Source organism: Natrix helvetica (genome assembly GCF_964273705.1).
Source record: "Natrix helvetica genome assembly, chromosome: 5".
Taxonomy (NCBI): domain Eukaryota; kingdom Metazoa; phylum Chordata; class Lepidosauria; order Squamata; family Natricidae; genus Natrix; species Natrix helvetica.
The window spans coordinates 47,980,445-48,003,678 of record NC_138551.1 but is presented as its reverse complement, the minus strand read 5'-3'; the positions used below and the strand labels follow the sequence as shown (position 1 = coordinate 48,003,678).

At 38.6% G+C, this 23,234-nt stretch overlaps 2 protein-coding genes across 6 annotated transcripts in view; one reads left to right on the top strand and one right to left on the bottom strand.

Moving 5' to 3' along the window:
- ARHGEF4 (Rho guanine nucleotide exchange factor 4) overlaps positions 1-5,162 on the top strand; it is a 121,855-nt gene extending 116,693 nt beyond the window's left edge. For 4 of the 5 annotated variants that reach the window (XM_081955134.1, XM_081955132.1, XM_081955135.1 and 1 more), the window contains 2 exons: positions 622-699; positions 3,491-5,162. In XM_081955134.1, the coding sequence (XP_081811260.1) occupies positions 622-699; positions 3,491-3,651 (239 nt within the window). In that variant the 3' untranslated portion in view covers positions 3,652-5,162. The remainder of the gene's footprint in view (positions 1-621; positions 700-3,490) is intronic. The other variant, XM_081955133.1, reaches the window with a different exon arrangement.
- A 2,641-nt stretch (positions 5,163-7,803) lies between these two features.
- Positions 7,804-23,234, bottom strand: part of FAM168B (family with sequence similarity 168 member B) — a 24,376-nt gene continuing 8,945 nt past the window's right edge. Inside the window, exons 2-7 of the mRNA XM_081955940.1 lie at positions 22,376-22,456; positions 21,571-21,654; positions 15,186-15,328; positions 14,524-14,701; positions 12,464-12,591; positions 7,804-12,365 (exon numbers count right to left, since the gene is read on the bottom strand). Coding sequence (XP_081812066.1) covers positions 12,479-12,591; positions 14,524-14,701; positions 15,186-15,328; positions 21,571-21,654; positions 22,376-22,445 — 588 coding nt within the window. The 5' untranslated portion in view covers positions 22,446-22,456 and the 3' untranslated portion in view covers positions 7,804-12,365; positions 12,464-12,478. The remainder of the gene's footprint in view (positions 12,366-12,463; positions 12,592-14,523; positions 14,702-15,185; positions 15,329-21,570; positions 21,655-22,375; positions 22,457-23,234) is intronic.

The following is a 23,234-nucleotide window of genomic DNA, read 5'->3' as shown; positions in this document are numbered from 1 at the left end:
TCCAGTCACATGACTCAATTTACAATTACCACAACTTAGGACCAAACGTTTGGGCTCAATTATGATCATAAATTGAGTACTACTTGTATGGCCAATGATGAGGAATGCTGAGTTACAATTCAGTAAAATCTGGAAAGCCATAGGATTCCCTAAATTAGTATCTTCCAAAGTAATGTACTTCTACTCTGTTGGGTCTCCTAGAATTGCCTGCCAGCCCTGTGAATTTTTAGGCTGAGAGGAAATTATAGGGGTTATAGGCTCAATATATCTGGAGAAGTTTGAAGATTGCAGTAGCATATCCCTTTATCTCATCCCATGGAGACCCATTGCCTGCAGCTACTTTTTAGCCTGACAAATCGAGTCCTCCTTCTTAAAAAATCCTTCCTGAAAACTAGACTGTTTTATGAACAGCTGTAGTCTCATTTTTTCATAGTTTCCATTCCTACCGCTTTCCTCCTCACACCTTAATCTATATTTGTTATGCTTGGTATAGTTTCTATCGCATGCATTGGGATTTTCTGCTTGATATGCCCCTTGTCCCTGTCTCCCCTCCCCAATGCATATGTTTCCATAACATAGCTAGAAAAGCCTCGTTGTATTAATTCCTATTTCATCTTCAAGGTTTTTCCATCACTGAAATGCAGAAGAAACAAGCTATGCTTAATGCCAGCAAACAAAACCAGAGTGGAAAGCCAAAAGGCAAGTCAAGAGATATGTCTGCCCTCCTTGTTAAACTTTCCCCTAAAATAAATATCACAGCTTAATGGCCCAAAATCATCTGAGTTAATAGGCTATGATCCAATCCTTGGTTATCTTCAAAAGCTGCAGTTAAAAAAAAATCTATTCAAAATCCAAGTAATTACTTATTACTAATATTTTGGCTTTATTTGGTGTGGCAGGAATCAGAAAGGTTAACATTTTTGTCAAGCTGAACTTAATTCCAGGTAACCTCAGGGCCATACCCATGTAATTTTCATGGCAATAATTAGAAAATGTTTTACCACTGCCTTCTTGGAGAAGGTGCTTTGTAACATGTCAATCTAGGCCAGTGTTTCTTAAACTTGACAAATTTAAGATGTGTGGATCAACTTCCAGAATTCCCTATGACTAGGTTATAGTTCTAGTACCGTGATGGCGAACCTATGGCACGCGTGGAGCCATTTGTCAGGGCACGCGAGGCGCTGCCCTGTCAGCTGGCCAGCGCGCATGTGCGTGCTGGCCAGCTGAGTTCACCTTTTTAAAAGCTATTTTTCGCCTTCCCCAGGCTCCAGAGGCTTTATAGGAGCCTGGGGAGTGCGAAAAGAGCCTCCCCCCCCCCGGAGGCTTCAGGGACCGTCCCTGAAGCCTTCGGAATGCTTAAAACCACCCTCCGAGCAAACCGGAAGTGACTTCCGGGTTGCTCGGAGGGTCATTTTAAGCGTTCCGAAGGCTTCAGGGACCTTCCGAGGCTTCCCTGATGCCTTCGGAGCGCTTAAAACGACCCTCCGAGCAACCCGGAAGTCATTTCCGGTTTGCTCGGAGGGTGGTTTTAAGCGCTCCGAAGGCTTCAGGGACCGTCCGAGGCTTCCCTGATGCCTTCGGAGCGCTTAAAACGACCCTCCGAGCAACCCGGAAGTCACTTCCGGTTTGCCCGGAGGGTGGTTTTAAGCGCTCTGAAGGCTTCAGGGACCGTCCGAGGCTTCCCTGATGCCTTCGGAGTGCTTAAAACGACCCTCCGAGCAACCCAGAAGTCACTTCCGGTTTGCTCAGAGGGTGGTTTTAAGCGCTCCGAAGGCTTCAGGGAAGCTTCTGGACAGTCCCTGAAGCCTCCGGAGGGCCTCCGGGGGGTCGGGGGAGGCTCTTTTCGCCCTCCCCAGGCTCCTATAAAGCCTCTGAAGCATGGGGAGGGCAAAAAAAAATGTAAAAATGGCAGGGGGGGTTTCGCGCATTTTGCGCGCATGCGCACTGGGGGGTCGCGCGTTGCATTATGGGTGCGGCACGCCTGCACTCGACCCCCCTGCGCTCCCCCCACTTGTGGCACGCGAGCCAAAAAAGGTTCGCCATCACTGTTCTAGTATATGTTGGACATCCTCCATACAAATAATAACTAAATTGACTTTGCCTAACTTTTAAGCCTAGATAATGTTGGCCAAATGCTGTCCCCTGCTGGGACAGGAAAGTCACAGCATTGACTCTTTTATTGAAAATGGTAGTGCATGAAAGATTTTACATTAACTTAATTTTATTGACTTTCTATGTTAAAATGTGGAGAGGGAATGTAGTGACCCCCCACCCCATACTGAACTGCATGTAGTTGCCAGCATGGTGTTCACCATTGCTTCTTTCTAGATGGCACTTGTCTGGAGAAACAGGAGACGTGCAATAAGTGCTATGTTTCTCACATGTCCTTTCCAGGGCCAAGGACAAGCTGCTTAAACTGCATGATAGGCATAAGACCATTAGTAGCCCCTTGAATTGTAGCAGTGATACACTGCAAACTAAATTAATTGGAGTCTGTATTAAGAGCATGTTAGTTTCCCAAACTCAGATATGACAAATATTTAATTGCCCATCTTAAAGAATACTATTTTTTAATTTGACATCCCAATGCAGGGTGGCAAACTCAAGGCCTGCGGGCTGGCTCCATTTTTTCTATTTTTAATGTCAATACTTTTAAATTATATCTTAATGTCAGTACTTTTTAACATATTGTAAAAACTAATGTGTATTGCTGGTCTTTGACCGTAATAAAGATTTACTTACTTACTGCCCACGGGGTGCTTAAATCTGACCCACGGAGCCCCCCTTGAAACAGGGACCGGCCTGCGGCGCCTCTGCCAGTGAAAATGGGCTCCCGAGCGCTGTTTCTGGCTGCGAGGGCCTCCTGCAACCTTCTCTTGGCAAAAATGGAACTCAGGAGGGTCCTCTTTTTCACCGGCAGAGGTTTGCAGGAGGACTTCATAGCCAGAAGTGGAGCTCTGGAGCCTGTTTTCTCTGGCAGAGTGCTCAGGCTGCCACAGGTGCCCGCAACATGAGTGACGCCCACTCTGGCCACATCCACCCCGGCCCTTTTGAGGTCAAACACAACCCTGAATAAAATTGAGTTTGACACCCCTGACCTAATGTGTTTTGCATTGTTTTACAACCTAATTATTAGGGCCACGTCCTAGAATAGCTATTACTATCCTGGCACTCTCAAAATGCACAGCAAATGCAACTTCAATGGGAGTTGCAGTCCCACTACATCTAGAGGTGGGAGAGTAAAGAAGTCTGGTAAATAAAGTTTTGAGAGAAACAACTGAGAAACAACCTGAAGAGGATGTAGTCCTCCCCCTTTCTTCCCATGTATTCACAGTAACGGCCTGCTGCTTAAGAAGAGTGCTTAAAGCATCAGATTGCAATTTGTATTAAAAAAAAGACATATTGAGAATGGGACACTCCTGTTCTCAGAGGAGGCAGAGCAGAAGATACAACCGTAAAATATATTTTTTTTCTTTGCTCATTTCATCAGCAGTGATCACTAGGACGTACTACGATTTCTTGATGCGCCAGAAACACCCTACTCTGCCTACAAACCTTCCCCAGCAGCAAGTCTTCATGTTGGCAGAGCCCAAACGCAAACCTTCAAACTTCTGGCAGAATATCAGCAGGCTGGCACCGTTTCGAAAATGAAGGGAAGCAACCTGACCTTGTGCCTGAATCCCTTTTGAGACAGCACTTTAAGCTTCTGTCCTGCAAGCCCAAGCACTTTCTCCAACTCTGGCTTAGCATCCTCTCCCTCCCGACGCCTTTCCTTTGGATCAACTGGAAGAGCTTCAAAGTGTCATGATCTTGTGTTCGTGTGCATGTGTGTGTGTCGGTGAAAATGAACTCAAGACTGTCCATACGGATGAATACCTAGGAGAAGACGGATGTCAGGATATTTTTTTAATTACTTATTTTGTCCCTTTTATTCTGGACCGCCCTTCCATCTGGGAACCTTTAATCGAAAAGACTGACAGGAAAAGACAACAGTGGATGAGCGGCTACCACCACTTCTCGGTTATTTGCTCTGATCAGCTATATGACATCATACTGGTACCCATTTTCCGGATGAGGTTCTCCCTTCCTCCTATCCAAATTTTCAGATCCAGAACAGCCTGAGCATTCCCAGGTGATCAAGCGTCACCTTCTCTTATGTCAAACAGCTGATCTGTTGATTGATTAACCAACCTGAGGTGTGGCTAAGAGCCAGGACATTTGTAGCCTAATTGAGTTAATGTATATAGGGGAGGGAAAATGAGCCTAAACTACCTTTTAATTTCTTTTACTTTCTCATAGCTCCTGGCCAACAATACTTTTCTTTTTCAATGTTTGTAAAATGTTTATTTATGTAACAGTGCAAATAACTGTATTTTGTAATCTGTCTTGTCAGGTTTTTAACTTGATGCCTCTTTTGCCTCTTCTTTTCCACGAAAGAACGCCAGTATTTGGAAGCCTATTGTCAACCTTCTACAACTTGATGTCCTCCAATTGTGTGGAAGTCCCATTCCAAGAATTCCAAAATAGGTGCAGTGAGCTTTTGTGGATTGTGGGAGTTACAGTCCCAAACAGATCTAGGAGGCACAATATGGAAGAAAGGCTGACCTATCTTCCTAAAGATACAATACGTAGATTTATCTAAAGATTAATTTCAGGCATGCCAGGCACTTACAAACGAAGCAGTATTATTTGGAACTATGATATATCACCTATGCAACACTCTGCAGAGGTGGTGGAGGTGCTTAAGAGAAGACAGGGACACAGATTTGCCAATTTTTATGGAGAGTGTGTATTCAGATACTAACCACTTGAAAATTGATGGCTCTCTCTCTCCATATAATCTTTTGATTAGATAAAACGATTTGCCTTACAATAGTGAAATAGATAGAAGCCATAACTGACTGAATCCCATTGTTTAGGGATTTCCTGGTACTGTGAAATTAAAAGTGAAGAACCCAACCTACCCTGGCATGACAATACTCCAGGGGAGTGAGCACTCAGCGGTGTGATGCAAAATGTTGCAGGGTCCAACTGTAGCTGACCAGCCTTCAGTTATAGAAAGCCAGAAGCATGTACAGAATCATTCTTGCACTTTCTCTTTCCCTCTTTGGAGGGATTACATTTAATTTCATAAAGAAAATTGTAAAACTGACTTTCACAGTGTCTGTTTTTTTTCTTATGCAGAAATGTCTTGTAACCAAATATGGGGAAGGGTAGAATAACAGAAGCATATATCCAGAATTTCTAGGCAGTCAAAGCTCCTCATCTTTTACCATAAAAAAAGTAATATAAGGATAAATTAACATCTGGTCATGCGGAGTCTCAAATAGCAGTCGTGTTAATTATGCAGGTCATTCACCCTTGTGTTAGTATATGAATACATACATCAGATTACAATTTCAAAAGATCCACAATGATCAGGGAAAGTTGCAAAGATAACGGCCAGGTATTTTGTTTTTGAATAACACTCAATTATCACAACCACATGGACATAATCATATTGTTTTCTTGGCCATAATGCAGAATATGAATTACCTCTGTCTTCTAGGGTACCAATCTACAATCCTTGAATTCCTTCCATCCTTTATTCCTTTACTCCAATGATAATCGGATCTGAGATTTACTATTTTTTTTAACATTAGCTACCTTCAGACAGGTGCTGTGTCCTGCAATGCTAACACAATATGCTTAGCTTGAAAGCTTGTTCAGTAGGCACATATGCCAAAAACACACTTCTCATCAGAAGTTTTTAACCATTCTTTGGGACTTTCTAGATTGCCTGGATTACCCTATCTGCAAATTGGGAACTGTAGTCTGTAACAAAACATTCGTTTTCCAAAACCTAACGTGGTCATTCTGATTAGAATGACATAATGAAGCATAAAGCTAATTAATCTTGATGTGGGAGGGAGAGCATCCATGCACTTAACTGAGTTTTTTTAGTTTAGTATGTTGCATGAACACAGCCCATAAAGATAATACGTTGAGGTTGCAGTTTAATCACTCAAGAATACAGCTAGTAGTCAAAGCTGCCAGTGATGATAGTGTCGTGTCCCAAGGTATTTTTATATTTGTATAGTTGTTAAAATCTCAAACCATTGATTGCTCCTACAATAATTGAGACGAATAACAGATGAAAGTCTACTGAGTCAGGTGAGACTTCCACAAATTGAATGGCATGATTTAACAATGCTACAATTTGACATTAAAAAAAGCTACCATACACACAGAGCCATAAACATTGTTTGTTCTGAGATTATCTGGAAATAGGCCAGATTTCAGAAGAGTGTTTTTTTTCATTTAAATGGAAAGAATTTATTTGGATATTTTTGACTATTATATAAATGAATTTGCAAAATATCTCTTGCAGGAAAAGGGGAAAATATATACTTCTTTAATTAGGTAAGAACATTTAACTGTTCTTCAGAAATCCTTACAAAAAATAGGATAAAGTATGAATCTGTACTCCATATTGTCAGAAAAAAGATCTAACTGAAAAAAAAATTGTCTAGAATGACTTATTAGAGGCTGCAGTGTAGGAATTAATTTTTCAGTTGGAAGCATTTGTCATTATTTGAAAGCATTTCATGACATCATGCAATGCTGTATGAAATATATTACTAGTTTCAGCTTACACCAGAGCAAGCAAACAAGCAACCTAAATTTGGGGTCCTGTGGTATTATGACTCTAACACAGACAAGGCTATAAACTGCTCTACATAATCAGATGTGAAGAAATGTGAAATAAAACCATTAACACAGAGACCAATTATTTTTGCTTGCTGCTTATCTTTCAAAGTCCTGACCACTGATCTGACAAGCTCAAGTGCTTTGCCACCTCATGTTCTTCTAAATAGGTGAGTTTAAGCATTATTTGCATCAAATAAGGAGCGTGGCAAATAATTGGTTCACTCTTACTTGGCTTTGAACAGACTTTGCCTTGAATTCTAGAGGTCACACATTTAAAGGATTCAGAGAAATCAGAACAGAGTCAGTGAAAGATGAAATCAAGTCCTATGAAGAGGCTGAAAGAGCTGGGTGTGTACATCCTTGAGAAGTTGATAGAGGGAGATACAGTGGCATTTTCCTTGTGAGATGAGCAGCTATATAAATTAGATAAAAGTCACACTCAAGTGACATGAACTCTGAATTCTCATTCGGAAGTGCATGGTATAAAACAGATTAAGTCACAGAAAGGCAGATTGTTAGAAAAAGGTGTCAAATACCTGGAGGGTGGTGGGTTCTATTGGGTATTTCTGTGAAGGTCAATTGGCTTCTTTCTGGAATGCCCTAATTTAAACCCCTACCCTGAATAGGCAATTGAACTTACTGATCTAAATGATTCCTTCCAATACCAACTCTCCCAACTTTCATTAAACATGGCAAAACTAGAGTTTTCTAAAAGCATGTGAAATTTAAAATTAAAACATTTATTGCCAAGAAAATAAAAAAAAATCTGCTAATCTCACTTTAACATTTTTCTTTCAATGAAATGTGCAAGTTGTTTTAAATTTTTATGGATGGTGTTAAGACAGCAAGTGTGATGTGAATCAAACTCTTGTTGCTCAGTAAATCAGAGGCAGGCAAGGTGAATTCCTTCAGATGTTTTAAATCACAATTCCCACAATCCACGTTAATAGCTTTGATGGCTGAGACTGATGACAATTGTAATCCACAATGTGTAGAATGTGCCAGATTGCCTTTCAAGGATGAAGAGTTTCTAGCACACTGCATATTAAAAAGCCTAAACATCATTTAACATTATTTTGAGGTATTGTAGTTGCAAAAGAAAAACAACAACAATAAGCAACACAGTCAATCTTTATTGAAAACTGAAGTATTAATACATAACAATTCCTGTTACATAAACGTGCTTTTAAGAATTTAACTCTGAGCTCATCTACTCATTCGATTGTATAATAAAAATGAATTTTACACAATTGGCTCAGAATGGAATTGCCACTCCTATGTGTTGATGCAAAAGATGTGATGCTTTAAACTTCTGGAAGACAACATTGACCTAAACTTGGGAAAAAGTACCAATACAACTGTTTTAAGACAGTTTTTTTTTTAAAAAAAAGTTATATAAAAAGGAAACCTGTGCCTATTTCATAACAACACTATTACTGGGGCCTCTTGCACTTCTGTTGCATGCATTCCACTTTTCACCCCACAAGGGCAGCCAATAATAGCACTACAATAAAATCCCACTAACAAATCCATTCTACTAAAACAAGTTTGTACAGCAGCAAGCTAAGTGAAGCTTCCACAGTTTGCTTGCTAAGTGCTCAAAATTCATATCAGGTTAGCAAAAGTCATACAGATACCGATGACAGGGAATTGGAAGTCAAACTGTTCAGACTATCTTGGTATGTTAAATTGGCTCCTGATATTGGGATGCTCAAATATTTCCATGTCATTTTAGAAACAGTGCCCGTTTCATTTAAATAGCCACCTCAGTATCTCATAAATACCAATGTCTTCAGTAGGCTGAAGAGACAATTCAAGATTCTGATAATACAACCTCTCTCCAGTTACTTGTTGCTTGCTGCCTTTCAATATCTACTGATTGGCAGCTTGAACAAGAATCAGATGTTTAATATAGATGCAGCTCCCTTGCCTGCACTGCTGTCTCCCTTTTATTATTATTCCACGTGGATGAGCTTGTTAGATATATTGAGAAGGAATGACTACACAGGAAAAAGTAAAAAGGAAAGGCCAAGTGCAAACAAACTCTATGCACAGGTTAAAAACAAATTGGGGCTCAGTGTTTGCAGGCAGAGACAGAAAGGGAATGTGCTAAATTAGCAAACAACCGAATACAGAATGCAATATTGAACTTCACTGTCAAAAAATAATGATCAATGCCTATTTTTTTCTTGTTCCAGAACAGACCCTTAGTGGTGTTGAGTGTCTGCTTCATACTATCAACACAACAATGCAATAGAAACTAGTTGAAAATGTTTTTCTCCCCTGCATTTTGACTCTAACAAAATTAACTTACACAACCAAGCAATATGAATGCTCAGTAGAAACATATAGGAACAAAAGTTTTTCCCTAATAAATTCAAAATTCTCTACTGAAGTTAAAATTACTTTGCAATGGTCATGAAATATTAACTATATTATGGAGCCTGTGCCAAGTTTTAGTCATGACAGATTAAAAACTCTGCTCTCACTGGGTTACATTTCAGGAATCCAAATAAAGCAAAAAAACCTTCTTCCCTCCATTATCTCCATCGTGGCATCAAGACATATTTCGTGGTAATGTATGAGCTTCTCAGAGTATTTCAATGTATGTCTACAGTAATATTTCATTTATACATTTATTACCTCAATTAAAAATGGGATATTTAGTTTCATGTCAGTTGGTTAGCATTAATACCACTGATTACATCTACAAGTTTATTGGCCAAATATAAAGTATCTGTAGAATCTGTCTATTTTGCTTTTAAAAAAAAAGACACTTCAAATATTGTGTTATATAGTTTGAGAATGTCTCCTAAACAATGCCTTCAGTATTATTTAAAAACATAGCCTTTCAAATTAAACTCAGATCTTTTGTTTTCTCTGTTATTGCTGTAATATGTTACTGTATTCCCCTCTAGAGGCTGCATTTGTTTGGGAGCAGCTTAATTGGAGCCTTGTCTCTGCTGCATCAACCTCCTTTAAAGCTTTAGGAGGAGTTTCAATGCAACCACATACTAAGAATTAGAGGCTTTACCTCCCCACCCTCCCATACAGGAATTCTAAACAGGGAACTAACAGCCAGGAGGAGAAAAACATCCACAATATCCCCTGTCTAAATACATCCATTTGAAGTACAAACTTTGTTTCATAGTCATGCTTTTTTAATTATTTGCAACAATATACCAAGCTATATACATCCTCTCATCACTGTGCTTTTGGTTACTTTCCTAAAGATGCTATCGGAGGTATGGACTTATCTCCAATAAAAGATCATTGCCTCATTCCCCCCCTCCCCCAAATTCTGGAAGGTGCAGTAATTTTTGCAAGAAGTACTATTCCTCAAGGGAAGTACTACTCCTCCATTGCAGATGAATCCCATAACACAACTCAGAAAAAAGTGCTCAAAGTCGGATTACCTAAAAGCTGTTACTATGGCATCACTGTATTTAAAAAAAAACAAAAACCAACCAAGGAAATATCTAAAAACTGAAAGTTGAGAAGAATCAAGTACAATTTATCTTTACCATTTACAAAGTACTGCATTAGCTACAGACTTCAGGACATTTATATAAAGACATAAGCTTTTATTTATTTTCAACATGTCCCTGGCAAAACTATTTTTCAAAATTCACATCTGTGATAAATGCAAGAAAATTTAACTTTAAAAGCCTGCTACACTGGTTAAGTCTCCATACTGAATAATCATAAGTTGAGGGAGCACTCTTCAGAATGATGACAACTTCACAAATGGAATAATAGCTAAGCAGACCCAAATGGCAAGAAAGAATGAATTTGCTTGTTCTATGGATACAGAACTTTCTCATCTGCAATAAGTGCTCAAGATTAAAATGTAAGAATACATATGATTATGTTGTGTCACTGGCATTTGGATACATGTGTCATATAATGATCCAAAGAAAATACATTTTAAGTAAAACAAAAAAAGAGAGTATGTTATTGTTTAAACATCATAAAGGCCGTTTCAAATGGATTTGAGGCACAGAAGATTCTTGCCCCAGAAGAAAAAAATAGAATGGTAGTACTAAAATCAGTTTCTAAGTTACATATAAGTAGTTGTAACATCTGATTTAAAAACTTATCATCCCAATGTTAGGATGCTCAGTTTCACAATTAAAAAACACCAACAACTTGCAAATATTTTACCAATACTATAAACTAATCTACAAATGTTAACTTTAAAAGGGAACATTTTAATCTTTGACTACACTATTTATTGCAGACAGGAAATACTGGGGGAAATAATAATTGGTGCCAATTCAAAGAAAGCCCTTGATTGCTTTTAGCACTGAAATTAAAGCCTAAAATAAAAATTTTAAAATCCCATAATAATTTTGGTACACAAACTGGTTCCAAGACTAGCCCTATATCGCCACAGCATTGACTGAGGTACTTCTACAAAGACTCAAAGCTGTAGGCAAGGAGTTCAGAAGTGGTTCACTGCAATAAAATACTGTATCTGTTTTCTTAATTTCACTTTTTCCAAATGCAATTTAGGAGGTAAAAAAGTATATGCCCAAGATTATGCCAAAAGATTATCACCAACAAGAATCTTTGTACTTGATCACTTTTGAATTTAGTCCTACTTTTTATGTAAAGGTATATTCTAACAATTGCTTCCACACTTGGTTCATATCCATGCTGCAAGGAAAATAAGCCAATAAAATCATTTAATTAGTTTGCTCCCCTAATCAAAAAGGTCATTTTTCTTCAGAATATGTTGAATTCTTTTCTATTGAAATATTGATGTGACTATGCTTTTACAAAAGAAAACTGCTCAAACTATCAATCTGGCCAAGAATAGCCCTGTTTTGTTGGGGGGTGGGGGGTGGACCTGAACAAAACTGAACAAAATTCTATTTACCAGCAGTGTGGCAATCATTGACATCAATCACTTAAGACTGTTCTAGGAGGTAAACCATTACATGGATGATTTTCCACCAAACATTCCAATGATGATTAATGAATTAAGACAGAAAAAATACCTTAACCGCATTTTTCCTGTATATTTTTGTCCTTGAGAATGTCCATAATAACACTGAATCTAAAAAGTGGAAATGGAAAGAACTTACAAATAACAAATGATTCCTTCGCAAGATTTCTACAAAGACATTTTCCAGTCACAGAACCAGAAAGAAAAACACCACCAATTTTTTCTCTCTTTACCTGGTGACCTAAAAGGTTAACATACTTGCTAATGTAGAATGATGAAAAAAAATCACTGCCACAATTCTACCTCTTTAAGACCCTGCAAACATTACAACAGTGCTTTAGTGATATAAACTGTAAAATACTTTTCGGCTTGTTTGGATTTTGCATATGACAATTTTTGCATCAGTCAGAGCAGGTAGGTTGAGCAAGCTTTGCGAGTTTTAGACATGCATTCAACTAGATATGAATCAATAAATTTATACTCCCTTTAATCATTATAATTAGCTAAAAATTGCAAGACAGTCCACAAAACAGGATTTGCTTTAAGACTAACTGCTGGAGTTCCAAGATGTAAGATATGCAGCACTGGGAAGTCTTCGGTGGAATTAGTGTTTAGCAAAGGATTGCAAGCATTCAGAAGAAACAAGTCCTGGTTGGAGGCATGAAGGCTTCAGCACCAACTTTTAAACCTCAGTTACTTGATTGCATATCTCCCATCTTCAAATCTGCATTCAAAAGAAGGGTGAAAAGAGCTAAGCATCCAGTGTGCCTTTTGATAGTCCTACACTAGACAAATCATTATAGCTATAAATATAATACTTACACTGGGTAATGGTAATCACCACTGTGGGGGCACATAACTATAGGTTGGAGTTCCTGGAGCTCGATAAGTGGGCATTGTAACTTGGTGGGGGGCTACGGGAGTTGGGGAATGTGTTGTCAACAAGGTACCTGGGGAGGAAAAAATATGTCCACACTTAATTGCTTCACAATTAGAACAGCCACCAGAATTTCTGTTACAGAACTTAAAGAAATTATGTTTGCAGACTGTCCTGTTTTTGCTTTCCCTGCATTTTAGAATAGAATAGAATAGAATAAACAGATTTGGAAAGGAGTTTAGAGGTCTTCTACTCCAATCCCTTGCTTAGACAGGAAACCCTATACCAGTGATGGCGAACCTTTTTTGGCTCACGTGCCACAAGTGGGGGGAGCGCAGGGGGGTCGAGTGCGGGCGTGCCGCACCCATAATGCAACACGCGACCCCCCAGTGGGCATGCGCGCACAATACGCGACCCCCCCATTTTTACATGTTTTTTTTGCCCTCCCCAGGCTCCAGGGGCTTTATAGGAGCCTGGGGAGGGCGAAAAGAGCCTCCCCCGACCCCCCGGAGGCCTTCCGGAGGCTCCAGGGACTGTCCGGAGGCTTCCCTGAAGCCTTCGGAGCGCTTAAAACCACCCTCCGAGCAAACCGGAAATGACTTCCGGGTTGCTTGGAGGGTCGTTTTAAGCGCTCCGAAGGCATCAGGGAAGCCTCGGACGGTCCCTGAAGCCTTCGGAACGCTTAAAATGACCCTCCGAGCAACCCGGAAGTCACTTCCGGTTTGCTCGGAGGGTGGTTTTAAGCATTCCGAAGGCTTCAGGGACGGTCCCTGAAGCCTCCGGGGGGGGGGGGGGAGACTCTTTTCGCCCTCCCCAGGCTCCTATAAAGCCTTTGGAGCCTGGGGAAGGCGAAAAATAGCTTTTAAAAAGGTGAACTCAGCTGACAGGGCAGCGCCTCGCGTGCCCTGACAAATGGCTCCGTGTGCCACAGGTTCGCCATCACGGCCCTATACCATTTTAGACAAATGGTTATCTAACATCTTCTTTAAAACTTCCAGTATTGGGGCATTCACAACCTCTAGAGGCAAGCTGTTCCACTGATTAATTGTTCTAACTGTCAGGAAATTTCTCCTCAGTTCTAAGTTGCTTCTCTCCTTGATTAGTTTCCACCCATTGCTTCTTGTTCTACTCTCAGGTGCTTTGGAGAATAGTTTGACTTCCTCTTCTTTGTGGCAACCCCTGAGATACTGGAACACTGCTATCATGTCTCCCCTAGTTGTATCAGTCTTCCACAGCCTATGTCTTACAAATATTTTAGGACTATAATTCCCAGAATTCCCAAATGATATTAAGGCATGGCACAAAATTAAATTCACCTCTTGCATTACCATGTTAAAACTTCTTTCTTCACATTGACAGACAACCAATCAATAAATATTCTACAAATCAAAATACGAGTAGTCCTCCACTTATGACCACAATTGAACCTAAAATTTCTGTTGCTAAGTGAAACATTTTTAAAGTGAATTTTGCCCCATTTTGACTTTTCTTGTCACGGTTGTTAAGCCAATAACTGCAGTTGTTAAGTAAGTAACACGGTTGCTAAGTGAATCTGGCTTCTCCTTTGACTTTGCATGTCAGAAGGTTGCAAAAGGTGATCACATGACAAGCATCATAAATATGAGTCAGTTGCCAAGTATCTGAATTTTTATTGCGTGACCATGAGGATGCTACAATGGTGGTTTGTGTGAAAAACAGTCATAAGTCACTTTTTAAATGCCTCTGTAACTTCAAATTAAACGAACTGTTGTAAGTCAAGATACAATTGCCTTGTGAGGGTCACTATCACAGAAGGACCTGCATTTTAAGATGTGTTTGATGGTCAAAGGAGTAGTTACAAGAATACAAAATGTTAGTGCTATGTGCCAAAGAGATTATCTGTTTACCAATGGTTGTCTGAGAATTTATATGCAGCTGACCAACTGGCCACACTAATAGGTATCAAGTGCTCTATAACAACCAATACCATATCACAGACTTTTGGAATAAAAGAAAATTCACATACCTGCAGACATTGCCATTGTGGTCCCAGCCACCATTCCCATGGTGACACCATTTCCTCTGGGAGGTGGAATTGGTGCTGGATACATAGTTGCAGGCATTCCATTGGGCTGCACAACTGTAGTGTGATGGATTACGTGGGGTGGTGCTGCATATAAAGGCTGTGTGTAGTAAGTGCCTTGCTGTTGAAAAAAATGGTTGGTTTACTAAAATTCTTTCCAGTACTATTGATATATACTAAAAGGCCACACGGTTTCAAGGAAATGCCATTATTTTATTATACACATCAGGTATGAGTCGGGCCCTTCAAAAAGGAAGAAAAAAGAACTGATTACTGTTCATCAGTAATAATGAGTTTTTAGATTTCTCAAAACTATTCCTGATTAACTGCTCAATCAATCTGAACTAATTGGGAAGCACAAGTGTAATTGCATATTAACCAAAATTGCTGGCTTGTATCTCCAAACAAACCAGAAACAAGAAGTCAACAATCATGTTGTTTTGAAGGCAGATTATCAACTATAAGCCAAAATTCACTGATTTACACTATACGTATGATTAATTATTATAACCCCACCCCAAACCAGCACAGCCCTAAGAATCTAGAAAATGGCACAGTTCCAATTGTTATATAATTAAGTCAAACAACAAACATACTCTTTTTACCTGTGCATATGGATTCTGCTGTGGATAGGCACTTCGAACTGGGTATACTGCAGTTTGGTAAGGATTGGGCGATGAAGAATAAGGAGGCACTGTACCACTGGTGGGTGAGCAAGAGACTTTATATGGTGTGCCCGGTGTATAACCTATATAAAAGATAGCCAAGTATAAACTTTTGTGTTCCAATAATTTGTAATAGTTATATTATTAAACAGTGAAAAATAGCATAATTCATTTTTTAAATTAAAATAACAAAAATAGGAAGAAACTGCTGCCCAACACAAACTATTATTTATTTATTTAAATGTATATGACTACCCATCTCAACATGATAACTATAGGCAGCTAACAACAATTAAAAATACAATGTTACAAGATCACATTAAATAAATATAAATTGGCAGCCAAAGTTAAAATAAAAATCCTACAATCATTAGTATAATCATCCTGCAGACTCAGCCTAAGCCCAGTGATGGAACCTCTATAACAGGGGTGTCAAACTTGATTTCATTGAGGGCTGCATCAGGGTTGTCTCTAACTTCGGGGGTCTGGGGGAGGGCATGGCTTCTTGATATTACTTGTGTTGGCAGTGCCTGTGGTAGCCTGAGCGGTCTGCCAGCAAAAACGGGCTCCCGAGCCCTGTTTTCAGTGGCAACATCCTCCTACAGCCCTCTGCCAGCGAAAACGGAACTTGGAGGGGGGGGAGAGGGTGTGCAGCCCTCCTAGGCCCGATTATCGGCCGTGGTGGCCTCCTGCAGCCATTTGCCAGTACCACCACCACCCCGGGGAGGTTTGTTTTCGCTGGCAGAGGTATCGTGGGCCAGTCCTTCACTGTTTCCAGGGAAGTCCTGTGGGTCAGATCTAAGCACCCTGCGGGCTGGATACGGCCCCCGAGTTTGACAACCCTGCTCTATAAGCATAAAGGGAACAGTAAAATATGTGCAATGATCAAAAATAGTCAAGAAAGTACTCAGCTTTTAATGTTTAGAAATGCAACATAATAAGCACAGTGTAAAAAGTATTTTTTTTCATTTATTCATCAAATTTGCATGTTGCCTGACTCTCAATGGCTCTGGGAGGTTCACAAAATGCATAATATGTTATGTATTAAACTTCATTCTTGATTACTACCAGTGGTGGGATCCAACCAGTTTAACAACTGGTTCGGTGATTGCGTGTGTGCGCAGTTTTGAGAAAACTTGCCTTACGCATTACTGCTGGAGCGGAAAACAGCTGAGACGCAGCAATCCACTCTGCCGCGCAACTCAGCTGAGAAGATATAGGTCAGTAAAACGCAGGGGCAGGCGGCCCCACTTGATTGTGAGAGCAAACCGATTTGCTCCCAGCTGATCATCGGAGCTACCGGTTCGCCCGAACCAATCGAATCCCACCCGATTACTACTATTGTCATAAATTCTGGATTGTTGCCATTGTAAAGTTTGATAAAAAGTATTTACAGGTAGTCCTCCAGTTACAAGGGCTTTGGAGACTGGAATTTTCATTGCTAAGTGATCTAGTCATAAAGAGCAACATCATGTGACACTGCTTAGTGGTTTACAATCCCTGCTGTTGTTGTTAAAGTGAGGATCCTGGTGATTAACTGAGCATTTCCCTGCAACATCCTAACAACCAAGTTAGCAGGGAAGCTAGCAGGAAGTTACAAGTCCCAGGTGGCTTTGAACTAAGTCAGCAGGCAAATAAGTGGTTGGTGAATGGGAGAGGGAGCGAGATAATTCATTATGTGACCAGGAAGCATGGCACAAGTGCAGTGGGGCTTGGGATGGCTGCTGCTGGGTGAGGGAGTGTGAGTTACTGGGGAGGTATGGCAAGAGTGCCGTGAGACTGAGAGGGCGTGTGGGTGGAGGAATGTGATCTCAGAGAGGGTGGCAAGGCACAAGCTCAGGCACGAGGAAGGTGTAAGGTCAATGAGGCTCAGGGAGCACACAAGTGGCTGGGGAGGTTTGATGTGAACATAGCAATGCTCATGGAAGCTGAGCAGATGGCCAGCACAAATGCAGAGGGGCTGGGGAATGATGCACCAGTTGGGCAAACTTGCCCAAGTGACTTTGACCTTCCCCGCCAGTTTCTCCATTGACTTGTGGAATCTTAAATCTAGATAGGAAGAGGATGCTTACCTACTGAATTTAGTACTTTCTATAATACCTAAATACCTTGTTTTCTTTTCTGTCCACTTAGTTCATCAATTTCTTCCATTTTCTTTACCTTTCTTTAAACTAGTTTCATTTACGTATTTTAACCTTTTTCTAGATTTATTATTTTCTACACTTGCAGTATTACCATTTTTCAATTTTCTTACAGGAGTTGAAACATTCTCTTTATAATTATTTTTCTTGGACCTTAAGAATTAAAAATATTCATTTATATTCTTTTTTCCAACATATCACTATAATTCCCATAAAAACCTCTAAAATACTTCTAGCAATACTTCTTGGTTTGTTAGAAAATCGATGCAAAAGGTCACAAAGGGCAATCGCATGACCATGAACACTGTAACTATCATACCGTGTTTCCCTGAAAATAATACCGGGTCTTATATTTTTTGGGCACACCACTTGCCAAATGTTTGAATCATGATCATGTGATATGGGGGCATTGTGATGTTACAACTTGGAAGACTGATCGTAAAACTCCCTTTTCAGTGCTGTTGTAGCTTTGAACAGTCATCGAACAAGCAGTCAGTAAGAGAAAACTATTTGCACTTCCCTATGTGTATTATCTTCATTTGAATATTACTTTTTTCTTAGTGAAGGGAGGAACAAACAGTTCATCCATCCAATTACCTTCTTGTTCTTAACCACTCACTCTTCTTATATTCCAAATTACAATATTCTACGTGCCATGGTCCTCACCAAATGGCCCCATATAGATCTCTGCCAGTTAATATAGCTTTGGTCAATCAAGGTTTTCACATGAAGTTTTTAGTATGACCGAGACTGCTGTATTACTTACACTTAGTCAGATCTGTGCCAAAACCAAATTCTCGATCACCAATATGAACAGTAATCGTCAGTTCTGGCAAATTTTGAATGTGCCACCAATACAACCAAGGCCCAGCTTTACCCCAAGCATGGTCACACTATTCTGTGCAAGTTATGATATTTAATCTAGAAACTAACTTGCAACCCAATATACTGTTGCACACATACCAACTTGGAGGTACATACAGTGCAATATTGAACTGTTCTTACTGCAGAAGGGTACACATAATGACATTGTTGACATGCTCTTACTGTTACATTTTTTTTAATATTGAATCAGAATCTGCCTTCCTGTAACTTAAATCCATTATTAAACATCCTGAGCTCTGGAATATCGAAGAACAGTCTATATCCTCTTCAGTATAACATCCTCTCAGGTTTTTGAAGAATGCTATTATGCCCCCTCCCCCAGAGTCTTCATGTCTCAAGGCTAAACAGTCCCAATTTCTTCAATATTTCTTCATGGGTCTTAGTTTCTTGTCCCATGATCATCCGCGTTGTTCTTCTCTGAACCTGTTCCAGTTTGTCTGAATCCTCTTTAATATGCAGTGATCAGAATTGGACACAATACTCAAAGTGGGGGCCTGACCAAAGAAGAATAAAGTACAACTATTACTTCCTCTGATTCAGAAACCATATCAGTGCTGATACAGTTTAAAACTGCATCTATCTTCTTTGCAGTAACCCCTCCCCCCTGTAGATTCATAAATGAACATCTGAGTTACTTTTTCTAGATGAAAAATTTTGTGTCTATTGCATTCTATTATTTCTAGCCCATTTTCTTTCCTAACAAACCACAGTCATGATTTTTTTCCGGTTATATATTAGCTATTGTACCTATTTTGCATTATCTAAGTTGATAACCATACTTTCTACTTCAACTACATCCAACTTTCAAATGTAATCTTTCAATATCCTAGTCAAATCTTATCTAAAGGCCAAGGAAGCTTTCAAACAGAGAGTTATTTATGTGGCTGCAATACTTAAATGTGTCATGTCTTTAAAGTGGCTGATTCAACACAAATCAGCCCCTTGATTAGAAAAATGTTTAAGTTACATGTCTCAATATTTCAGAAGAGCTTTCTCTGGAGCTCAATTTTAACAACTGAACTCCATGAGACATGGGGGATTTCATGGTCAAACTTAAAGAAAGACTATGCATTTGTGGAGCATCAATCATCGAAGTCACATTCTTGTCAACGGCAAACTGTTCTCTACTGTGTACTTAAGACTCATATTTAAAAACAAAAAAAATAATATTGGGGGACCCAGGAGAAACAATAATATTTATTGCAGGGAACAAACCTGCAATCACCAGTAAGATTGCACTCTTCATTTCAAGGCCATTATGAACAGGAGAGAATATTTACATCAGACTGGGGTGAACTATAGGGGTGATGACTTATTATGAAAGTGTTTTATTGTTTTCTTTGTATTTTTGTATCAGTTTTATATATGATATGGTTAATTGAGCAAATAGTTTCTACCAAACTACATTGGACCCTGTGCTATTCATTATCTAGTCCATTCTGATGCAGAATTATTGAGGAACATTCTATGTTTTTCAAGTTAGTTTTATATACCTGTCACACCTTACAGTTCCCAATTACCTTGTTTATCAGAATGTTAAGGTATCAAATGTTTTGCTAAAGTTTAGATATATAATGACCACAGTATTCACACAATCTGTTTAAATTTATCAGATCAATTACTCTGGCAAGTACTAGTACCTGTGCATGAAAATTCCTTCTATTGTTTTTGAGATGGTTGTAAATAATTTGCTCTACTATTTGTTCTCAATTTTTCAGGTATCAATTCAGACTGAGTCAATAATTATACATATTCTCATTTTTGAAGAATGACATATTTAGTCTTTTTCTAGTTATCTGGCATTTCTGTTTCCCAGAAATTAATTTTATAAATGGGGTACTGTATTTCACAAACAGCTAATTTTAATTCGATGTTATTAATGTAATATTTTTTATTGTGGCAACACATGAAAATTTCTGAGATACACTTGAAAACATGCATATATACAGAATTATTTCAGAATATTTCTAAAATTTTCAGAATTAAATTTCCAGAAATAATTTCCAGAATTAGGATTAACTGTAATTTCATTGACAAAGTGGGGAAGTTATGTATGTAAGTGTATCTACTCTTCCCTTTGGCGTAGCCCTCTTCAATTTACAATAGTTTTCCATCAATACAATGTAACATTGCTTTAAAACCACAATGGGTAGTTCCACTCTATTATACCAACAACTGCTTGAGGATGCCAGTAAGTGGAACAGAATTCAGTTCATGATGAAGATAGGCCAGATACCTTACTGCATCCTAATTCATAGCTAAACTCCAAATACCTTTAATGAACTAATTCCTTGAACAATCATCAGGAATACTCAAACTTAGAGGAATAGATCAACATATGCAGGAAGAAAAACCTGCACTGTTTTCTTATGGGACAAAAAAGAGGATTGAAAAGTTCAGATTATTCCAATCATTCCATTCAACCATTAGGGGTTCCAGTAAAATCCACCCTTGCCAAAATGATTCCTCCTTGTTCTTTGCCATTGTGTACTTGTGAATCATGATAATCAATAACTGTCATGCTAAACCAAAGAAATGTTGGTGAAAGTGTATCGAGGGCCAAATGGCTGTCAAGGAAGGATTATCTTAAAGTATGTCTGGTTTGATGAAAGAATGTTTCTATGGAGATGATCATAAGTGGGTTTTAGTTTGGCCTGCCCTGATATGACAACTGGCTACTTTGGATGGGAACAAGGATATAATCCCGGCTTAAAGTTCAATCTTGTTCCTGACATCCTTGCCTAAAGGGCTATTTTGTCACAGCTTAATAAAATGCCCAGTGGGAACTTCAATTCAATATAAAATCTTGCGTTAACAGGAGGCATTTCATAATTGTAACAAAAAGAGGGCTAATACAGCAAGGCACTCCATCCCTGCTCATAGTTTTAAACTGCTCTTCCCACATCATGAAAAAAAATGACTCTGAGTTCCTAAAAATTGGCTGTATACTCCTATTATCAAAAATGTAGTGAAGACAATGCCCATATCTATTCTTTCTAACAAATAATTTGAGGACTCAAATCCCGATTACATGTAAGCATAGGGCTGTTCCTCTGAGGGTTACCATGTTTTTTTAAACTACAAGATGGACAAATGTAACTAATAAAGAAATATACAGCATATTACAACATTTTCCTGCTGCCTTTGTATTTGACACTTTCAGACATAGAGATCCTGCATTAAAGTATTTGGCTACTTAGTGATCATGTGTCACTTGTACTATTACAGATGTTAACATATTCAATATTTGAAATAACTTATACGTTTACATTACTGAATTGTGTAGTAGTATTGTATACCTGTTTGGAATGTTGGATTTGCTGCAGGATATATATTAGGAGAATAAGCAGGAGCAGCAGCTGCATAGCCCATTGGGAATCCAGCTAAAAGGAATAGTTGAAAATTATTTTCAGACGTATCAATATTGTACTTGTATGATTATCCAACAAACATAATACTATATTAATGTAATTTCAATCCATAACGAAGTAATACTTTATATTTTGTCATATAAAATATATCATTTCAATGTCTGAACTATTTACTTAATTAGCTCATTGATGCTTTTCAAAAAGAGCCTTGCTCAATTGGATGCCCTGCATAGCTATGGCTTGCAACTCAGAATCCCCAACAATGGATATGCCATGGAATGCTGTGAACTAGTTCACAGACATTTAGTGAAAACTGACATTGGGGGAAATCTGGTCAAAAATAATCCTTTAACGTCTGTGAAAAAACCTATAATTTATGTCCTAATCTTTGTGGCCACAGAATGGAAAACAGTACCATCATGACTTTACATTTTCTATACCAAAAAGCATAGATACACATACCAAAACACCTATTTTAAATTTCCATGCCCTTATGTTAAAAAGAAATTGATGGCACACTCCCAAGTCAATACTTTCTTGAAAGCTATTCAGCTATTCTAATATAGAATTCTCATATATGCTTAAAATTTGGGGAACTCCGTCCCAATACATCTTGATGCTACCATGTTCAGAAAGATTGTAATCATTCATGCAAACTCAATTCTGAATTGAGATAATCATAGCATCTTGTCTGATAACACAACAGAAAGTTTTATGAGTTTAAGTTACATACCTGGATACCCAATTCCTTTGGCATTTGCAAAGGGTACCCCAGAAGATCCAGGACTATAAACAGGATTCATGATTTCAATAACTGAAGAGGAAAAGTCACACAATTAGTAGACTACAATGCTTTAACTACAATGCTACAATGAATTATTTAAATCTGCTCTCTTCTCTACTATGAATATGAGAATACTAAAAAGCATATCTCTGAAAAAAATATTTGAATGCCTAGCTAGAAGTGCATCCTGTATTCACAAGCAAATATAATTGTGAAAATACTGATATTTGAACAATTTTATATGTACCAAATAGATTAACTGATAATATATCTAACAATGCAATTCTGAGACTGACATTTATTCAATCTCAGATTTCAACAGGACTTCTCTCACGACAACATAGGGTTATGACATATAGGGTTAGTTATAAATAGTTGGGCTCCGTAGGACTTCATAACTGAAAACAAAAAAGTGTTTTACTGGGCATGTAATAACTCTACAACTCCTTAGAGCAAACACCTTTTCTTGTGTTTGTGCTTCAGCATGGAAGGCAGCCATCCAATTATAGAAAATATGCAAATGCTTCAGTAAATTCCAGAAAGGTATTGTATGAGTCCCAAGCATGCTCCAAAGTACCTTTCTATATCTGAGTCCAAAGTACTGAATTTTAATACATATTTTTATAAATTAGTAAACTTAAAATTGCAAACAAGAGAGATATTTACAAGTACATTTCACATCAACAAGTAATCAATTCCTATAATATGCAAAATTACAGTTGCTATAAAATATTTTTTAAGGAATTGGATTATGGATACTATATACTACCATACTATTGGCCATGAGCCAGTTTTAAGACACAGGAAA